The following is a 14,479-nucleotide window of genomic DNA, read 5'->3' as shown; positions in this document are numbered from 1 at the left end:
CGAATACCACCGTTTATTCGCGCAGTGCACCCGCGGCCACAAGCGCTGTGCCGGGTGCTGGGTGCACAGTGGGGACACGGCCAGCTCCACTCCCACCCTCTGGAAGCTCAGCCGGGCAAGGCTGGGGGAGACCCTGGACCAGCCACCAAAACACGCTGCCTGTGGCAGGAGGGAGAGACGTGGGGCTGCGGGAGCGTCCATGGGGACCACAGCGGGCGCGCGAGGGGTCCGGGAGATGCCCCGGCCCCGCACAGACCTCTGGCCCCCATACACGAGACGACCAGGAGCCACGGGGGGCAGGTCAGGCAAGGAACACGCGGGGCCGGGGTGGGCGATAGCCCAGTGGCGATGGGGACGCTGAGGCGCGAGCGGGGACTGCCACGAGCAGCAGGGACAAGCACAGCCCACCTTCCAGAGCCACGTCCCTCCTGACCCCCTCGGGCAGTGGGACAGCGTCCAGGAGAGGCGGTGCTGGCCAGGGGCGAGCTCAGGGCTGGGAGGGGGCCAGAGCTGGGGCACGTCGCCTGCACCTCTGTCACCTGCGCCTTCTGGCCACAGCTGTCCCAGCCCCGCCTGGATGGACTCGGGCTGGAAAGGGCGAGAGGGACGGGGGGTGGGGGGCGTGGGCAGCAGGGGGTGATGCGAGCAGGGATGACAGGGCCCGACGCGCCGGGACAGCTGGGCAGGTCCTGAAATGGGCCGCTGCACACGGTGGGTCGCAGGCCCAGACGGCGTCAGGGCCAGCATGGGGACAGCCGCCCTGCCGCGAGGGAGGCCTCGGTTTCCCCACCTGTGACATGAGCTCTCCAAGTTTCCTTCTGGCTCTGAGGCCAGGTGCCGGGCCCAGAGAAAGCTCCAGAGTTAATTAGTTCATGAACAAATTAGCAAAATGGTCACCGCATTACTCTGATGAGTCAGATGCCAGGACGTACGGCAAAGTCAAGTCTGACACCGAAAGGCTGCTCGCTCCCATCAGATAAAATGCGAGCGGAGCCCGGAGAGGAGGCGCTGGCCGCGCCGGGCTCAAAGGGAGCAGGGGGCCGAGCCAGGCACCGCGGGGGCTGCCCTGGCGGGAGGCACCTCACAAACCCTGCCAGGCCTCCCGGGTTCCCAGACCACCCGGAGGCGGCTCCCAGACCCCAGACCAGAGCAAAGATGGGGCTCAGCTGGGGCTCTCACAGCCCCGGGGATGGACCCCAGTCCCAGCCCAGGACCCCTTCGCCCAGCCTGCCCGACAGCCCCGTTCGACGCCTGCCCGGCCTGCCCCTGCCTCGGCCCCCCGCGTCCACCATCCCCCAGGCGAAGTCCCAGGTCTCGGCCCGGCCCGGGGGCAGCCCCACTCCCAAGGACCCCAGGCCTTGGATGGGGCTACTCCCTCCGGGAGGTCCTGGCCAGAAGACCTCCCTGGGTGGTCCCAGATCCCGGGTTGCCCCCGGACAAGTCAGGCCCTGGGACCGAAGCGGGGGCCCCTCTGCTGCTAAAGACCTTTCAACAGGCTTGAAAGCGGCGTCTGGACGAGGGGTGCTGGGCAGGACGCGGCACGCACGTCGTCCCCACCGCCTGTCCTCCAGACGAGGAAGAGGGCTCAGGGATGCGACCCGGCACTTCTGCAAGGCCACAGGGCACACCCGGCCTCACTTTCACAGCGCGATCCCGTGACCAGCACGGGTGGAAGCGGGGAAGGAACAACTGCTTCCTGCCAGCTCGGCCCTATCCCCGACCACACGGGAATCTGCAGCCTGTCACCGGCTCAGGCAGCGGCCGGACGCCGACCCCTCACCCCGCAGCCTGGGCAAGGCCACCGAGAGCAGTGCGTGGCTCCCAGCCCGGGACCGGGGACCCTGGGACCACCCCACACACACGCCCCCACCCCCCGGGCCAGACAGTGAGAGCAGGGGCTTTAGGTAAGAGCCTGGAGGCTCCTGCCACCTCTGCCTCCTGCGGGTTAAGTGGCCGTGACAAAACCAGCCCGGATCACGGCTGAAGGACCGGACGCGGCACTCAGCACCGCCAGTCCCACCCCGGCTCAACCGCCTTGCCTGGCTCCTTGTCCCCTCTCCAGCCCGGGACCCCGGCAGGCCCCAGAACCTTCTGCCTGCCCTTGGCGGGGCGATAAGGAGCCTCAGTGCGTGAGCCCCTTCCCTTCACAGGTCAGGCCCACCAGAGCCCCTCGGGCTGCCCTGCCCAGCTAGACAGATGGCCGGAAGCAGCCCACGAGGGAAGTGGCCAGGAGGTGGGCCGGGGCACCAAGGGCTGTCACAGGACCTCCCAAACCATGGCTGTGTGTTTGGGGAGGGCAGGGGGTGGACACAGGAGGGGCTGCCTGCCACCTGCCCCCGCCAGGGCTCCACCGCGGCTGGTTCTGACTCCAGAGCCACAGGTACCTGCCCTCTCCTGGGATTCAGGCCACAGACGATTACTGGGTTTTTTATTACTTATTCAGCAGAGTGAGTGACGGGCCCTTCTTAACCAACCTTCGGGAAACATCAAGCCCAGGCCCACGGAGAGAGGGTGGGGGGACCAGCCTCCTCCCCTGGGGTCCCACCCTCCCCAGCCCAGCACCCTCCAGACAAAGGCCCACACAGTGTCCCCTGAGAGGGCCCAGAGCCCAGAGGAGAATGAGGACGACGATTTATGGAATTCATTTTCCACGGAGCTGGGGGCTGGGGGCTGGGAGCTGGGCGGATGGGGGGCTGGGAGCTGGCGAGGCGCCGCGGGGCAGGAGCGCCAGAGAGCCAAGAGGGATGGGGAGGAGAGGGAGTGAAGCCAGAAGAAAAAAGTGCCCGGGGAGCGGCAGCCTGGGGCGGCAGGCACCCCCCGCATGACTAATTAGCTGGTTACTGGCGAATAACGAGCAGAGGTGCCCTCCAAAGCACGAGAGGCCCCAGGGCAGCCCCGACAAGGGAGCCCCATCAAAGCCGCCTGGGCCCTGCAGCCCTCCCAGGCTCTGAGTGGCCTCGGGCATCCACTGCTGGGCCTCAGTTTCCCCGGATGCTCACTGAGACTGGTGGCTTTCAAATCCGGCTCTTAGGCACCTTCATTCAGGTGGGGCGGGGGACCCCCAGCCCTGGCCCAAAGGGAACACCTCACCCTCCTCGCCTGTCCCTACGGATGGCCTGGGAGACCCGCCCCCCAAGGGCCCCCACTCTCTGCTGCAGACCCTGTTTCCTCCTGGGCCTCACCCCAAACTTCTCCTGCACCAGAAGGTGCTCAAACGCTCCCTGAACTGAACCGGCCCCTCCGCCTTGGAAAGGGGGTGGTGACACAAGGCTTCATGAGAATCCCCCCCAACGTGGGGTGTGAGCCTCTTGGCGATTCCAGCTTGGCCCACGAGGCTCCCCCGCACCCCTTCTTTCCTTCCGCTTTTCTAAGCTCTAGGGGATGCTGGGACACCCCCCGCCCCTTCCCTCCCTGAGCCCGCAGCAGTGAGTTGTGAACTGCGGGGCTCCTGGCCCTCTGCCCTCATGCACAGCACGCTTTCACACACAGGCCAGGCTCAGACCTGCCGGCATTCCCAAGGCTGCCACCACTGCTTCGCGGAGACCCCAGCCCTGGCCCAGGCCTGCCCCAGAGCAGCTTGTGTCGGTCCTGCCCCGTCCTGCTGACAACAAGGGCAGGGACAGGCAGGGGAGGGAGAGCCTGGGGGCAGCACTGCTCTACTGAAACAGCACCCAGCAGAAGCCTGGAAACCCAGATTCCTGGAGAATTCTCTGGAACTGGACCTTGTTAGCTCCCGCGTACAACACGTCCAGGGCTCCCACAGGCTCAAGTCCAGACCCGGCACAGGGCCTCTGGGACCAGCCCAGGCTCAGGCCTTGACCTCCCCGCAAGAACCCAGAAGTCCCCTTTCACCTCTGGGCCGTTGCAAATGCTGTTCCCCCATCCGTTCCCTTATCTAGATCTAGACCTGCAGGTTGTTGCCTCTTCCAGGAAGCCTTCCCCCAAGCTCCACCCCAGCCCAGGTTGACGGAGGCCCTTTCACCCTGGACTGCAGCTGCCCACGTCCTGCCCGTCGCCCCCACTAGACCCTGAGCCCTCGCCTACCTCCTGCCTGGAAGTGGCCTCCTGCCCAGCTCATGGCTCATCAGGCCAGGACACTCGCCAGGTGAGGACACCCAGCCTGGGCTGGGTGGAACGTGGCGGTCTGGGCTCTGACCTGGGACAGCAATTACTGTTGGCTCCTTCCTTGGCCGGGGGCAGGGTGGCCAGCGGCAGCCCTCTTAGAAGTGACACACGGCCTCCCACGGGGACCCCTCTGAAGGACACAACCCGCAGGTGGGCAGGCGACCAGGGTCTGCCCACGAAAACACACGCAGGGGTCGCACCTCACTCCCGCCATGCCTCCCGAAGGATCCCCAGGCCACCCACGGCCCGTCCTCCCGCCTGCCTTCCCGTGTTCCCGGGGCACCGTGGATAACTGCGGCCGCCCCCCGCCTCCTCCTCGGCCATCACTTTCTCCCCGCTGCCCTCGGGCCTGCCACAAGCTGCCGCCACAGTCTCATCCCCTGGTAAGACAGGTCACAGGCTGCCAGGGCCAAACTGGTCAACTTACGGAGAAACCACGCATTTACACCCCCTTTGCTAAGAACGTGGGCTCCGCCCTGAGGGTGGCCCTGCTTATTTCTGAAACAGATCTGTGTCCTGGGAGGTTCTGGCTAACAGAAACCCGACTTCTGCTCGGGTAGAGCATTCCCTCCCTAAACGCCGCTCAGAACCGCGTCCACCACTGCATCCCCGGGCCTCAGGGGGCCTGGCGGGCGTGGGGTCACCAGGGCCTCAGCAGCTCCCGCCCTCCCCTTGACCCAGCCATCCCGAGCCTGGCACAACTCCTGTGGACAGACCCCCTCCTCCAACCCCACCCCCGGGCCCAGGAGGAAACCGAGGCGGGAAGGGCCTGACGTCACACAGCTGCAGGACAGGGGCTGAGGCGAGACCCAGCTCCGTGCAGGCCTCTCCCCAGCCCCACAGAGCCCGCTTTTCCCCAGGACGGGGCCGGGGGAGCGGGGAGGAGGGTGCAGGCGTGTCCCGCAGCAGCCGACTCTGGCTGGTTTCTCCTCCCGGGGAGCAGGCCCTCCACCGGGCGCCAGATCCAAACCCGTCCAACTGCCCCGGAGGACCCAGCACCGGGCGACTATCTGCTCCAACGCGTTACGCAACCCGGCCCCCAGCGAGCAATTGCAACAGGCCGCGGGGCCGCAGATAAGCAGGCGGAGGTGCGGGATGGGGGGACTGGGGGCGGATTTTTGCTTTGCTTTGTGTCTCGTTTCTGCTCCCCAGCCCGGCTCGGGCCCTGAGGCTGCTGGGTGGCGATGGAGGCAGGTGAGGGGGCCCCGGGAGACACCCTCTATCAGGGTCGGGACTGAGCAGGCCCCGGGCTAGGGGAGGCCTTTCCCGGCCGTGTGGGCACACGTGCCGCCAGCCGAGCTGTGACCCTCGCCTCAGCAGGACCCTGATGAGAAAGTCCACCATCCCCGACTGAAGCCCAGCGGTGTCTCGTCCGAGAGCCACGAACAGGATCATCCCCGTGCACCCCCGGCACCCCCATGCGCCCCTGGCACGCAGGGCTGTCACTTGGGGGCGGGGAGGGCCCCACTCCCCGCCAGCCTCCTCTGTGCACAGGGTCCCCTCCCTCATCAGCAGGGCTGGGGGGCGGGCTTGAAGAGGTGCCCGCCGTGGGGACCCTCGCGCCCCGTGGCCCGCCCACCCGCCAGGGATCTTTTCTCACACCCAGATGGCAAGCCCGGCCCGAGGCCAGGCCCGGGGACCCCAGACCGCACCGCCACGTGCGCCACCTTCCCAGCGAGAGCCAGACCGTTCCCACCCACCCTACAGAGACCCAGTGAGGCAGCACTTTATTCTCTCCATTTCAGTGATGAAGAAACCAAGGCTCGGAGTGCTTGAGTAACTTGCCCACGGGCCCCCTGCTCCCCAGTTGGGGCACCCCCAAAAGCCTGACGCTGTGCCGCCCACCCGGGACCAGCCTACCCAGCCCCACAGGGTTGGGGCAGGGAAGCTGGGCGAAGGTGGGTCGGCCTCCCGAGAAGGCCCCCAGCCCGTCCCAGCCCGCCTGGGGTGGCAGGGAAGGAGCAAAGGCCAGCAGGGCTCATGCTTCCCCGGTCACCAGGAAAATGAGGCCCGGCCTGGGACAGCCTGAGCCCAGCTCCCACAGCGAGAGCTCTGATGGGCCCCGCTCTGGCTCCCCGTGGGGACACAACCCTGCCTCTCTTCGGAGGCATCCAGGTCCAGCAGCCATCCCAGACCTCGTCCCCCAAACCCGGCTGTGGTCAAACCACCCCCCCAAGGGCTTATCTGACACCCTCAGGCTGACACCCTTATCTGACACCCTCAGGCTGACACCCTCACAGCCTCTGCTCCCCTGAGACCAGGGAGCCACAAAGCTTTCCAAAAAATGCAGACTCCAGGGCAGGGCAGAGCCAGGGCCCTGGGAGGAATTCCCCGCATGGCTGCAGGTTGCACAACGGGCCAGGTCTCTACCTGCCTCTGCAGTGTTGCAAGGACCCACCGCCCTTCAGGCTGGAGAACAGAGCGAGGGCAGAGGCCGGTACTTCCCCCACCCTCAGCGGGGCAGGGTCCGGGCCTCCCAGACCTCGCAGCACTCATCCCTGGCCACAGAGGACGCTTTGCAAACCTCTCTGCAGGTAGCCGCCACCCCATCCCTCCTCTCGGGCTCTGCTGGCCCCCGAACTCTGGGCCTGTGCCTCTCCCTTCCCACCCCACCCGAGAGGTGAAGCCCAAACAAGGGAAGATTAACCAAAACTGACAAGCAGTGATTCCCAAGGCTGGCTGAGCCATGAGCACCGTTCACCTTCCCAGCCTCCCGAGGGCAGATCAGGAAACTGAGACTGGGGCGGGGTGGGGGGAGGTGCCCAACATCTTCCTGACCCCGGACGAGGGTTCAGCTGGTCTTCACCATCTGCCTTTCAGTTGCTAGGGCTCCCTGCCCCCTACAAGTCAGACTGGCCGCCTGGCCCAGCTGGGGGGCTCATATGCCCAGCCCGCCTGGCACTGCTCGCACTGACCCGGGGGACCCACCCACAGAGCCTGGGACCTGGGCCTGCACTTCCCCAGGTGAGGGCGGACGCCGGGGCAGAAAGAGGCAGAGGGGAGCCAGGCACAGGGGAGGGCTCCTGCCTACAGGGAGGGGGTGGCCGGCCCCAGCCCCACCCTGAACCCCGAAGGCCAACCCGGGCAGGAGAAAGGATGCACGGCCCTCCTGCCGTCACGGGTCCCGGGCACTCCTGGAACAGACACCCTGCTCACGCAGCTTCCTGAGAGCAGGGGAGCCAGTCTCTGGGGGGTCCCTCTGGCCCGAACACCCCACAACACTGAGGCAGGCTCCCCACCTACCAGTGGAGACTTCCTAGTGGCCTCAGTCCCTACATGCCCACGCCCATCACCGGCCCTGGAAGGCCCACGGGCACTGTCAGGGAGGTCAGCGTGCAAAGGTCTGCGGGACGGGAGCCACAGATCAGGGACTCAGAGAAGCATCACCTGCGGAGCGTGGAGGGCCCAGGACATGGGGCCACGTCTGACCCAGACCAACAACAGAGCTCCTGAAGATTTAAATCTCCTGGGAAGGGCTTCCCTGGTGGCGCCGTGGTTGAGAGTCCACCTGCCGATGCCAGGGACGCGGGTTCGTGCCCCGGTCCAGGAAGATCCCACATGCCGCGGAGCGGCTGGGCCCGTGAGCCATGACCGCTGAGCCTGTGCGTCTGGAGCCTGTGCTCCGCAACAGGAGAGGCCATGACAGTGAGAAGCCCGCGTACCGCAAAAATAAAATAAAATAAAATTTAAAAATCTCCTGGGAAGACACACACACACACACACACACACACACATACACACACACACACACACTCACACACACACACGGAGTTACAGGAAGGACACTGGGGAGCACCTGGCCTGGATGATGCCTGCATGTCAGCGTCCCCCAGGGGCTGCTGAAAAGCCCCAGTGCCCAGGCCCGGCCCCCAAGGCTGCTGATCTAATTGGTCCAGGGCGTGGCCTGGACAGCGGCAGTTCTGAAGGCTCCCCTGCTTTCAAAGGAGGGCAAGGCAGGGAGGGTTAGGGTTAGGGTTAGGGTTAGGGTTGGGGTTAGGGCAGCCAGCGTGAGCAGCTCCGCCCGGGTCAATTTCACAAATCCCTCAGGCCCTCTCCCGCCAGCTGTTCAAGGAGGGAGGATGCAGGGTAACGTGCGGCGGCATCGGCGAAAAATCCTGGAGGCGTGATGACCACGGACACGGCCTCGTCATTCGGCTCCTGGTGACCGAGCTCAATCCCATTAGCTGCGGACGCCGGCAGACCCAGGATGGCAACGGCGCGGCACGCGCCCCTCCTGCCCCTGGTCTCCCTGCTCGCATCGCTGCACCTCTCCGAAGCCCCAGAACTTCTCCCGCTGAGCCCCTGGCGGCCACGATCAGTCAGCCAGGGAGGCCTGCGGGCTGGGGCCTGGGGGCTGGGGCAGACCTGAGTCCCTGCTCCAGGGGCCTGGTGACCTCTGCTCCCCGAGACAGCCCCTCTTGCTCACCCAACCCCATTCCCTGCAGCACCTGTGGAACACTGCCCCGAACTGCAGACACAGCTTCCTAAGAGCACCCTCAGCGTGGCTTGGAGATGTGTTTGGAGCTGTCCGTGAGTCTTTCCCACATCATCAGGGAGACGTCAGGCATGCCAGGTCACAGATGGCTCGGCTTGCCAAACAGGTACACCCAGCCCTGGAAACAAACCACCTTCTAAAGGGACCGGAAGGCTTCAGGGAGAAATGGCCCCTTCCCTTCCCGAGGCCTGGCATCACTGCCCAGAGGGCGCCTCAGCCCTCCTGCCCTGGGAAGGGGTTGGCGGGAGGGCAGATGACCCGCTGGTCTGGAGTAGGAGGGCTGTATCCAGGCCACCACCTTCAGGAGGACCGGAAGGCCCAGCTGGACACACTGGGGACACACAGGTTCCAAGAAGCTGACAGGGCATCACTTAGTAGAGTCTGAATTCTTCTGAACACAAGGGAAGGTTTGCTGAAAGGGGGGCATGTCCAGGGTGGCCACGTGAAGGGAGACCAGCCTAACGCTCCTGCGTGTACACACAGGCAGCACGAACACATGCACACACACGTGCCCACTTGCACACATGCACACACATGCAGCCCAGGCCGCCAGATCCCCCTCCACTTCTGTCCACCAGGCCCAGGCCTCCCACACCCAGGGCTGTCAGAAATTCCACCTTCTGGGGACCTTAGTGAGCACAATTCCAGCAGCCTTTAAATCCGTCTAAGAAAATAAACACGCCCTCTCCCCAGCAGAGCCGGCTCAGGCCAGTGTCTGCCCTCGTCTCCTCGGGCCCCAGAATGCTGGCTGTGGGCCCACCCCTCCCCGCCACCCCGGCAGCCCCAGCCCCTCCTGCCAGTGCCAAAGGGGGGATCCAACTCGGCAGACACTGGAGGGCCCCGGCCAGTCCACTCACCCTCCCAGCCCACGCGCCCGGGTCCCCGCCCACGCGCCCGGGTCCCAGCCCGACAGCATGGGGAGGACCCAGGGCGCGAACTGCCCTCTGCCTCCCCGGGTGCAACACAGTGCCCACGCTAGGAAGTGGGGGCCCCGTCCCCCAGGAGACAAGGAAGACGGGGGAGACCGTCCTGAGACCCGTTGCCCTGGGCCGGGGAAGATGAGCAGATGGGGCAGATGTGCCCAAGGTGCTCCAGCCCACGCAGCTGCCTCCGACCCCTGGGACGCGCAAACGGAGCGGGCACCTCGTTCTCCCAGAGGACTGCGCCCCGCTCTACGCCCCATACGACGTGCAGGGGATGCTAAGGACTGACATGGAGCCACTCCCCGTGCTGGCCCCGCACTCGGCCCCTCGGTCAACCCCATGACACCCGCACCCTGACTCTTGTTTCTCAGGGGAAACCGCCGCCAAGTCAGGAGGTAGCTGCAGGATGTGGCTGGGGCACACGGCCCCCAGCGCCCGCCGGCAGCCGGGGATCAGCGCCGGCCCCGCCAAAGGAAAACAAGGGAGGCCCAGCAGAGGGTGGCTGGAGGCTGGGTGGTCCAGACACTTAGCCTCGCACGGTCTGCTCTGGGCGCACAGCCACCTCTGCCTGCTGCTGGGCAGAGGTGAGGTGGGGAGGGGCAGGGCGGTGCTGCCAAGCCCTGGGCCACCCGTCTGTGGACCCAGAGTAGGACCCCTGCGCCCTCCCTGGTGCCCGAGATGCACCCGCGGGCCCTGATGCACCCCTGAGGGCCCTGGCGAGCAGCCACCAGGCCTGGCGGGATCCCCCAGCCCAGCCGCGCCGGGTGTTCAACCCTCCCGTCAGCAGTGGCAGGGTCCATCCACGTCCAGGCTGCCCCACGGCCCGGGAGGCCTGGGGGCGGCTCACCTGCCCCCTGTCTCGCCACGTACCCATCACACACCTGGGCAGGCCCAAAGCCCACTGCAGCCCTGGGACCAGGCCCTCGATCCCTCGGCCCTCAAGCCCAGAACACTGTCCCCTGGCTGCACCCAAGCCCCTCACACATCACTCCTGGGACCCTCCTGCGGGGCCATCAGGGCTCCAACTCCCCACAAATCAGGCCTCCTGACCAACAGGGAGCCAGACCTCAGCCTCCTAGGCTCCCCCCGTCCTGACACAAGTGCACCTCAAACATGGGCACACAGAGACCAGAGTCTACCACCCCCCACCCCGCCACATACAGACCAGACGACCCCACCAACACACGCCAGCCACACACGCCCCGCCCCCAAGAGGCCAGGGCCACAGCCTCTGCGTGGCCTCCACAGACCTCCCCAAGGCCCCCGCGCACCCACTCTCACAAACCCCGCTGGGCGCTGTTCACCTCTCATTTTGATGCTTAAAAATTCATTCACGGCTCCACATTGGCTGTTACACCTCGGCTTTAATTAAAGAGGGCCGCAGAACGGCATTTTAAACGGCAGTGTCATTTTCTAATTGACGAGGCTCCATCATCAAAAAAAAATACTCAGACGGGCCTGAAACAGAGCCAGCGCCCCTCCTCCACCCTCTCGGAGCAGGGGACGAAGGTTCAGCTTCAATTTTTAATCCGCTGATGAAATATTCACAGGCCAGGGAGGGGATCGCGTTTCCCAAGGTGTAGGATCCCTGGCCTCTCCAGGGGCTCCCCGAGCTGGGAGGACACCGAGTTTGGGGTGATGAGGTCAAGGCGGGGGCTGGACACCTGGCCGCCCCGCAGCCAGCACCCTGTCACCGCCTGGGCCACAGGCTCTTCCGTCCCCTGCACCCTGCCCTGGGTGCACCACAAACTCCACTGCTGGGGGGGGGGGCCTCCGGGGGGTGACTCCTTGGAGGGGGACACGGGGGCCCAAGGTCACCAGCAATGTCCCCGTAGGCCTCCTGGTCCCAGCCCTGCCATGTCTGGACCTCCAGGGCCAGTCCAACCTGCTCCAGGAGAACCAGCTCTGTCCCCAGCACTGTCGTTGCCTAAGCGCAACATCAGAGGCCCAGCCCCTAACGCCAGCATTTCCTCACGATCAGGCATTTATACCTCAAGGCTGCAAACGCTTCTTACGATGGTTAAGTCGGCTGCCCCCCGTTTTACAGGCGGGGACACTAAAGCGGAGCGGAGAGGCCCTGGCCGCCCTCCCAGGGCGTCTGCCCACCCTCACCGAGGAACACGGGAACAGCCAGGTGAGAAAGGCATGTGACACTCAGCCTCTGGCGGTGGCAGCACAGCCCCTGCCCCCTCACAGAGCCACCGCGCACAGTACAGATGAGGACGCGGAGCCGGCGAGGGGGGTCCCAGGACTCGCAGCTCCCCGGAATGCGTCCCCAAGTGCAGCGGGGAGGGCGAGGACCCCGGCCCACCTCCTTCCCGCCTGCCTCCGAACAGAGGATGAAAACGTTCCAGCTGAGCAGCCCCTGGGCGGGAGGCGGGGTGAACAGGGCCGCCAGGCCGGGCCGGGCCCCGCGACAAGGTCCTTCAGTTTCCTGCGCAGGCCACACGGTGAGCACGGCCAGAGGACACATCTGTGGGCCTGGCATCATCCATCCTGGGCAGTTGGCCGGCTGCCCGCTGTGCCCTCCGCAGGGAAAGACCCTGGATGGAAACCACGGGCCTCTGAGGAGCATGACGCCGCCACAGGCAGCCCCGGAGAACCCCCAGCCGCTGACCCGCCACCCGTGGGCCTCCGCACCACCAGCTGCGAGACCAGGATGGGCAGCCTCCTCGACAGATGCGGGAACTGAGGCTCAGAGGAGCCGGGGGTCTCTAACGCCAGTGGTGTGTTTGGCCCTCCACCCTGCAGTGCCAGCCCCCCCACCGGGCTCTAGAAGGCCCATCCCCTCCCACCTCCCCCTCCCTCCCCAACCCCTGCAGCACTGGGCAGCTTCCACGCATCCTGCCGTGCGAGCCTGACACTGACCAGCTGCCCAGCCGGCCTGGACAGGTCGTTTAATCAAAGCCTGCGATCAGCACAGCCTCTCCTGAGATCACTGGGCAGATGCGCCCGCCCAGCCATCTGGTGCAGCCACTCTTCCTGACCCTGGACCCGCGCGTACCCTGGACAGAGGCGTGAGTCCAGGGCCCGGGGAAGGGGGCCCAGCAGTGCAGGAGGGGGACAGTGTTACGGGCAGAACGCTGGTGTGTGCTGTCAGCCAGCCACCAGCTGTGTCCCTGCCCGACCCCCTGAGCCAGCTGCACCGCCCGCCTCTGAGCAGCCGTCCCGGGTGGGCACGGCCCAGGAGCTCGGCCTGGGGGATCACGTGCAGATCACGTGTGTATCTACACCCGAGATACACACTCAAAGTGAATATAGCCAAATTCTCAGACACGGAGATACAGACAGCCTCAGAGGGGACGGAAGATCCCAAACAGCTCAGCATGGGGCCTCCGATGTCGCCAGCCCAGCCCGCCCGCACTCACCTAGACTCTGGTCCCCGTCCCCTAACGCTCCCTGCACATAATGAGCCCCAGGGACCGAGAGGCCGCGGGCTCCGGCCCACTCCCTGTGGCCACCACCCCCAGCTGCAGCAGCCCGACACCAAGAGACACGGCCTGCTCGGTCCCACAGACCCTGAGACATCAAACCTCATGTGGGCATCGGTGTCACCCGCGGCCCCCGGGTCAGGTCTCAGCCCACCAGCACACAGCCCACCAGAGGGGGCTGCTTCTCCCTCACCCCCTCCCTGGCCAGGCTCCTCAACCCCAAGAAACCAGCCCCCAACCTCAGAGCCCCCCCGGGCAGACAGGCCAGTCCCTGTCTGCTCTCTCCTGCCCCATCAGGGATGCCCCCCACTCCCCACTCCCCAAGCCCACCAAGCCCTCCACCTAGGCCGGGTCACTCCGTGCCCAGAGCTGCCCAAGCAGGCGTCTGGACATGGCATCACGGGTGGGGGCAGGCGGCAGCTCCAGGCCCAGCCAGCCCCCTCTCCCAGGAGAGCCTCCATGCGGGCCCCTCCTGGGCCGGGGCAGCGCTCAGGGGACCCCCATCCCCACCACGAGTCCAGGGGCAGTGCAGGTCCCTGCCTGGCGGCGGCGCGACCCCAAACACCACCCACCGCCTCAGCACAGGCACTCCCTTCACTGCCTGCGACAGAACTGGGTCTCCGACACGCCTGCCCCCTCCCCGGAGCCTCTCTGCCCGCTGGCGCTACACCGCAGCCCCCACTGATGCTGGGAGGAGCTGGCGTCCGGGGCGCAGCCCTACTGCAGTCCAGGAGCAGGTGCTCCTGGAGGCCGGGGGGCCGGCGTTTGGGCACCACGCTCAGAATTCTACTCTCACTCAGGGGCTGTGAGCCCCCCACCCAGGTCCCAGCTGCCCCCTGCCCCAGCATCCAGCATCCCTGGGAGGCGTCCTGGTGGCACTGGACACCTGACAGCAGATGGACCCCAGGACAGGGAGAGGGTCTGGATGTGCAGGAGTGGCCCATCTCAGGAAGACAGGTGAGCACCGGGGTCAGGGGGAGTCCCACCGACAAGAAGGGATCAACAGTCCCCGACATCAGCACGTGGCTCCCCAGCCATGACCAACCCTGACCTGCAGCAGGGCCCTCCCACAGCCGCCCTGAGCTCAGAGAGCACCCTCACTCTCATGGGGAGCTCACTGCCGAGCACCCACCCCGCCACGGATGCTGTGCTCCCCACACCAGCAAAGGCCACTCTGACTGCCCTACCGCCTGTTCCCACCCTCGAGCCCCCGCTCATGCTGACCAAATGCTGCACCGAGAACATTCCACGTTCTGACCACAGGCCCCAGATTCCCAAGTCTCTCTCCCAAGACCGGGCGTCAGCGTCCCCGGCTCTTCCAATCTCCACGCGGCCCTGTGTGGCCTCACTGGCCACCCGGGACTCCGGCCTCCTCCCCCGCCAAGCCCCCCACAAACAGCACCACCTCTCACCAAACCTCGCGGGCACCCCAATTCCCAGAGCCCCCAGCCCTGGCCTGTTGGGTGTGGCTTTAACTGCAGCCCAGACCCACCCACTCCCCCATC

General features: G+C 66.2%; 2 protein-coding genes across 3 annotated transcripts in view; one reads left to right on the top strand and one right to left on the bottom strand.

Annotated features, from left to right (window-relative positions):
• The window catches only part of RXRA (retinoid X receptor alpha), a 99,078-nt gene that overhangs the window by 62,334 nt on the left and 22,265 nt on the right, over positions 1-14,479 (bottom strand). The window lies entirely within an intron of this gene.
• On the top strand, positions 5,007-12,235 carry LOC308619569 (uncharacterized protein; the record flags this gene model as incomplete). The annotated part of the gene is made up of 4 exons (XM_081238494.1): positions 5,007-6,562; positions 6,946-7,089; positions 8,571-8,726; positions 11,591-12,235. The coding sequence occupies exons 1-4, from the start codon at positions 6,410-6,412 to the stop codon at positions 12,233-12,235; spliced, it is 1,098 nt and encodes a 365-aa protein (XP_081094620.1). The 5' UTR covers positions 5,007-6,409.

This window comes from Mesoplodon bidens, assembly GCF_964165515.1.
Source record: "Mesoplodon bidens genome assembly, chromosome: 6".
Taxonomy (NCBI): domain Eukaryota; kingdom Metazoa; phylum Chordata; class Mammalia; order Artiodactyla; family Ziphiidae; genus Mesoplodon; species Mesoplodon bidens.
This window is presented reverse-complemented; position numbering and strand designations above follow the sequence as displayed.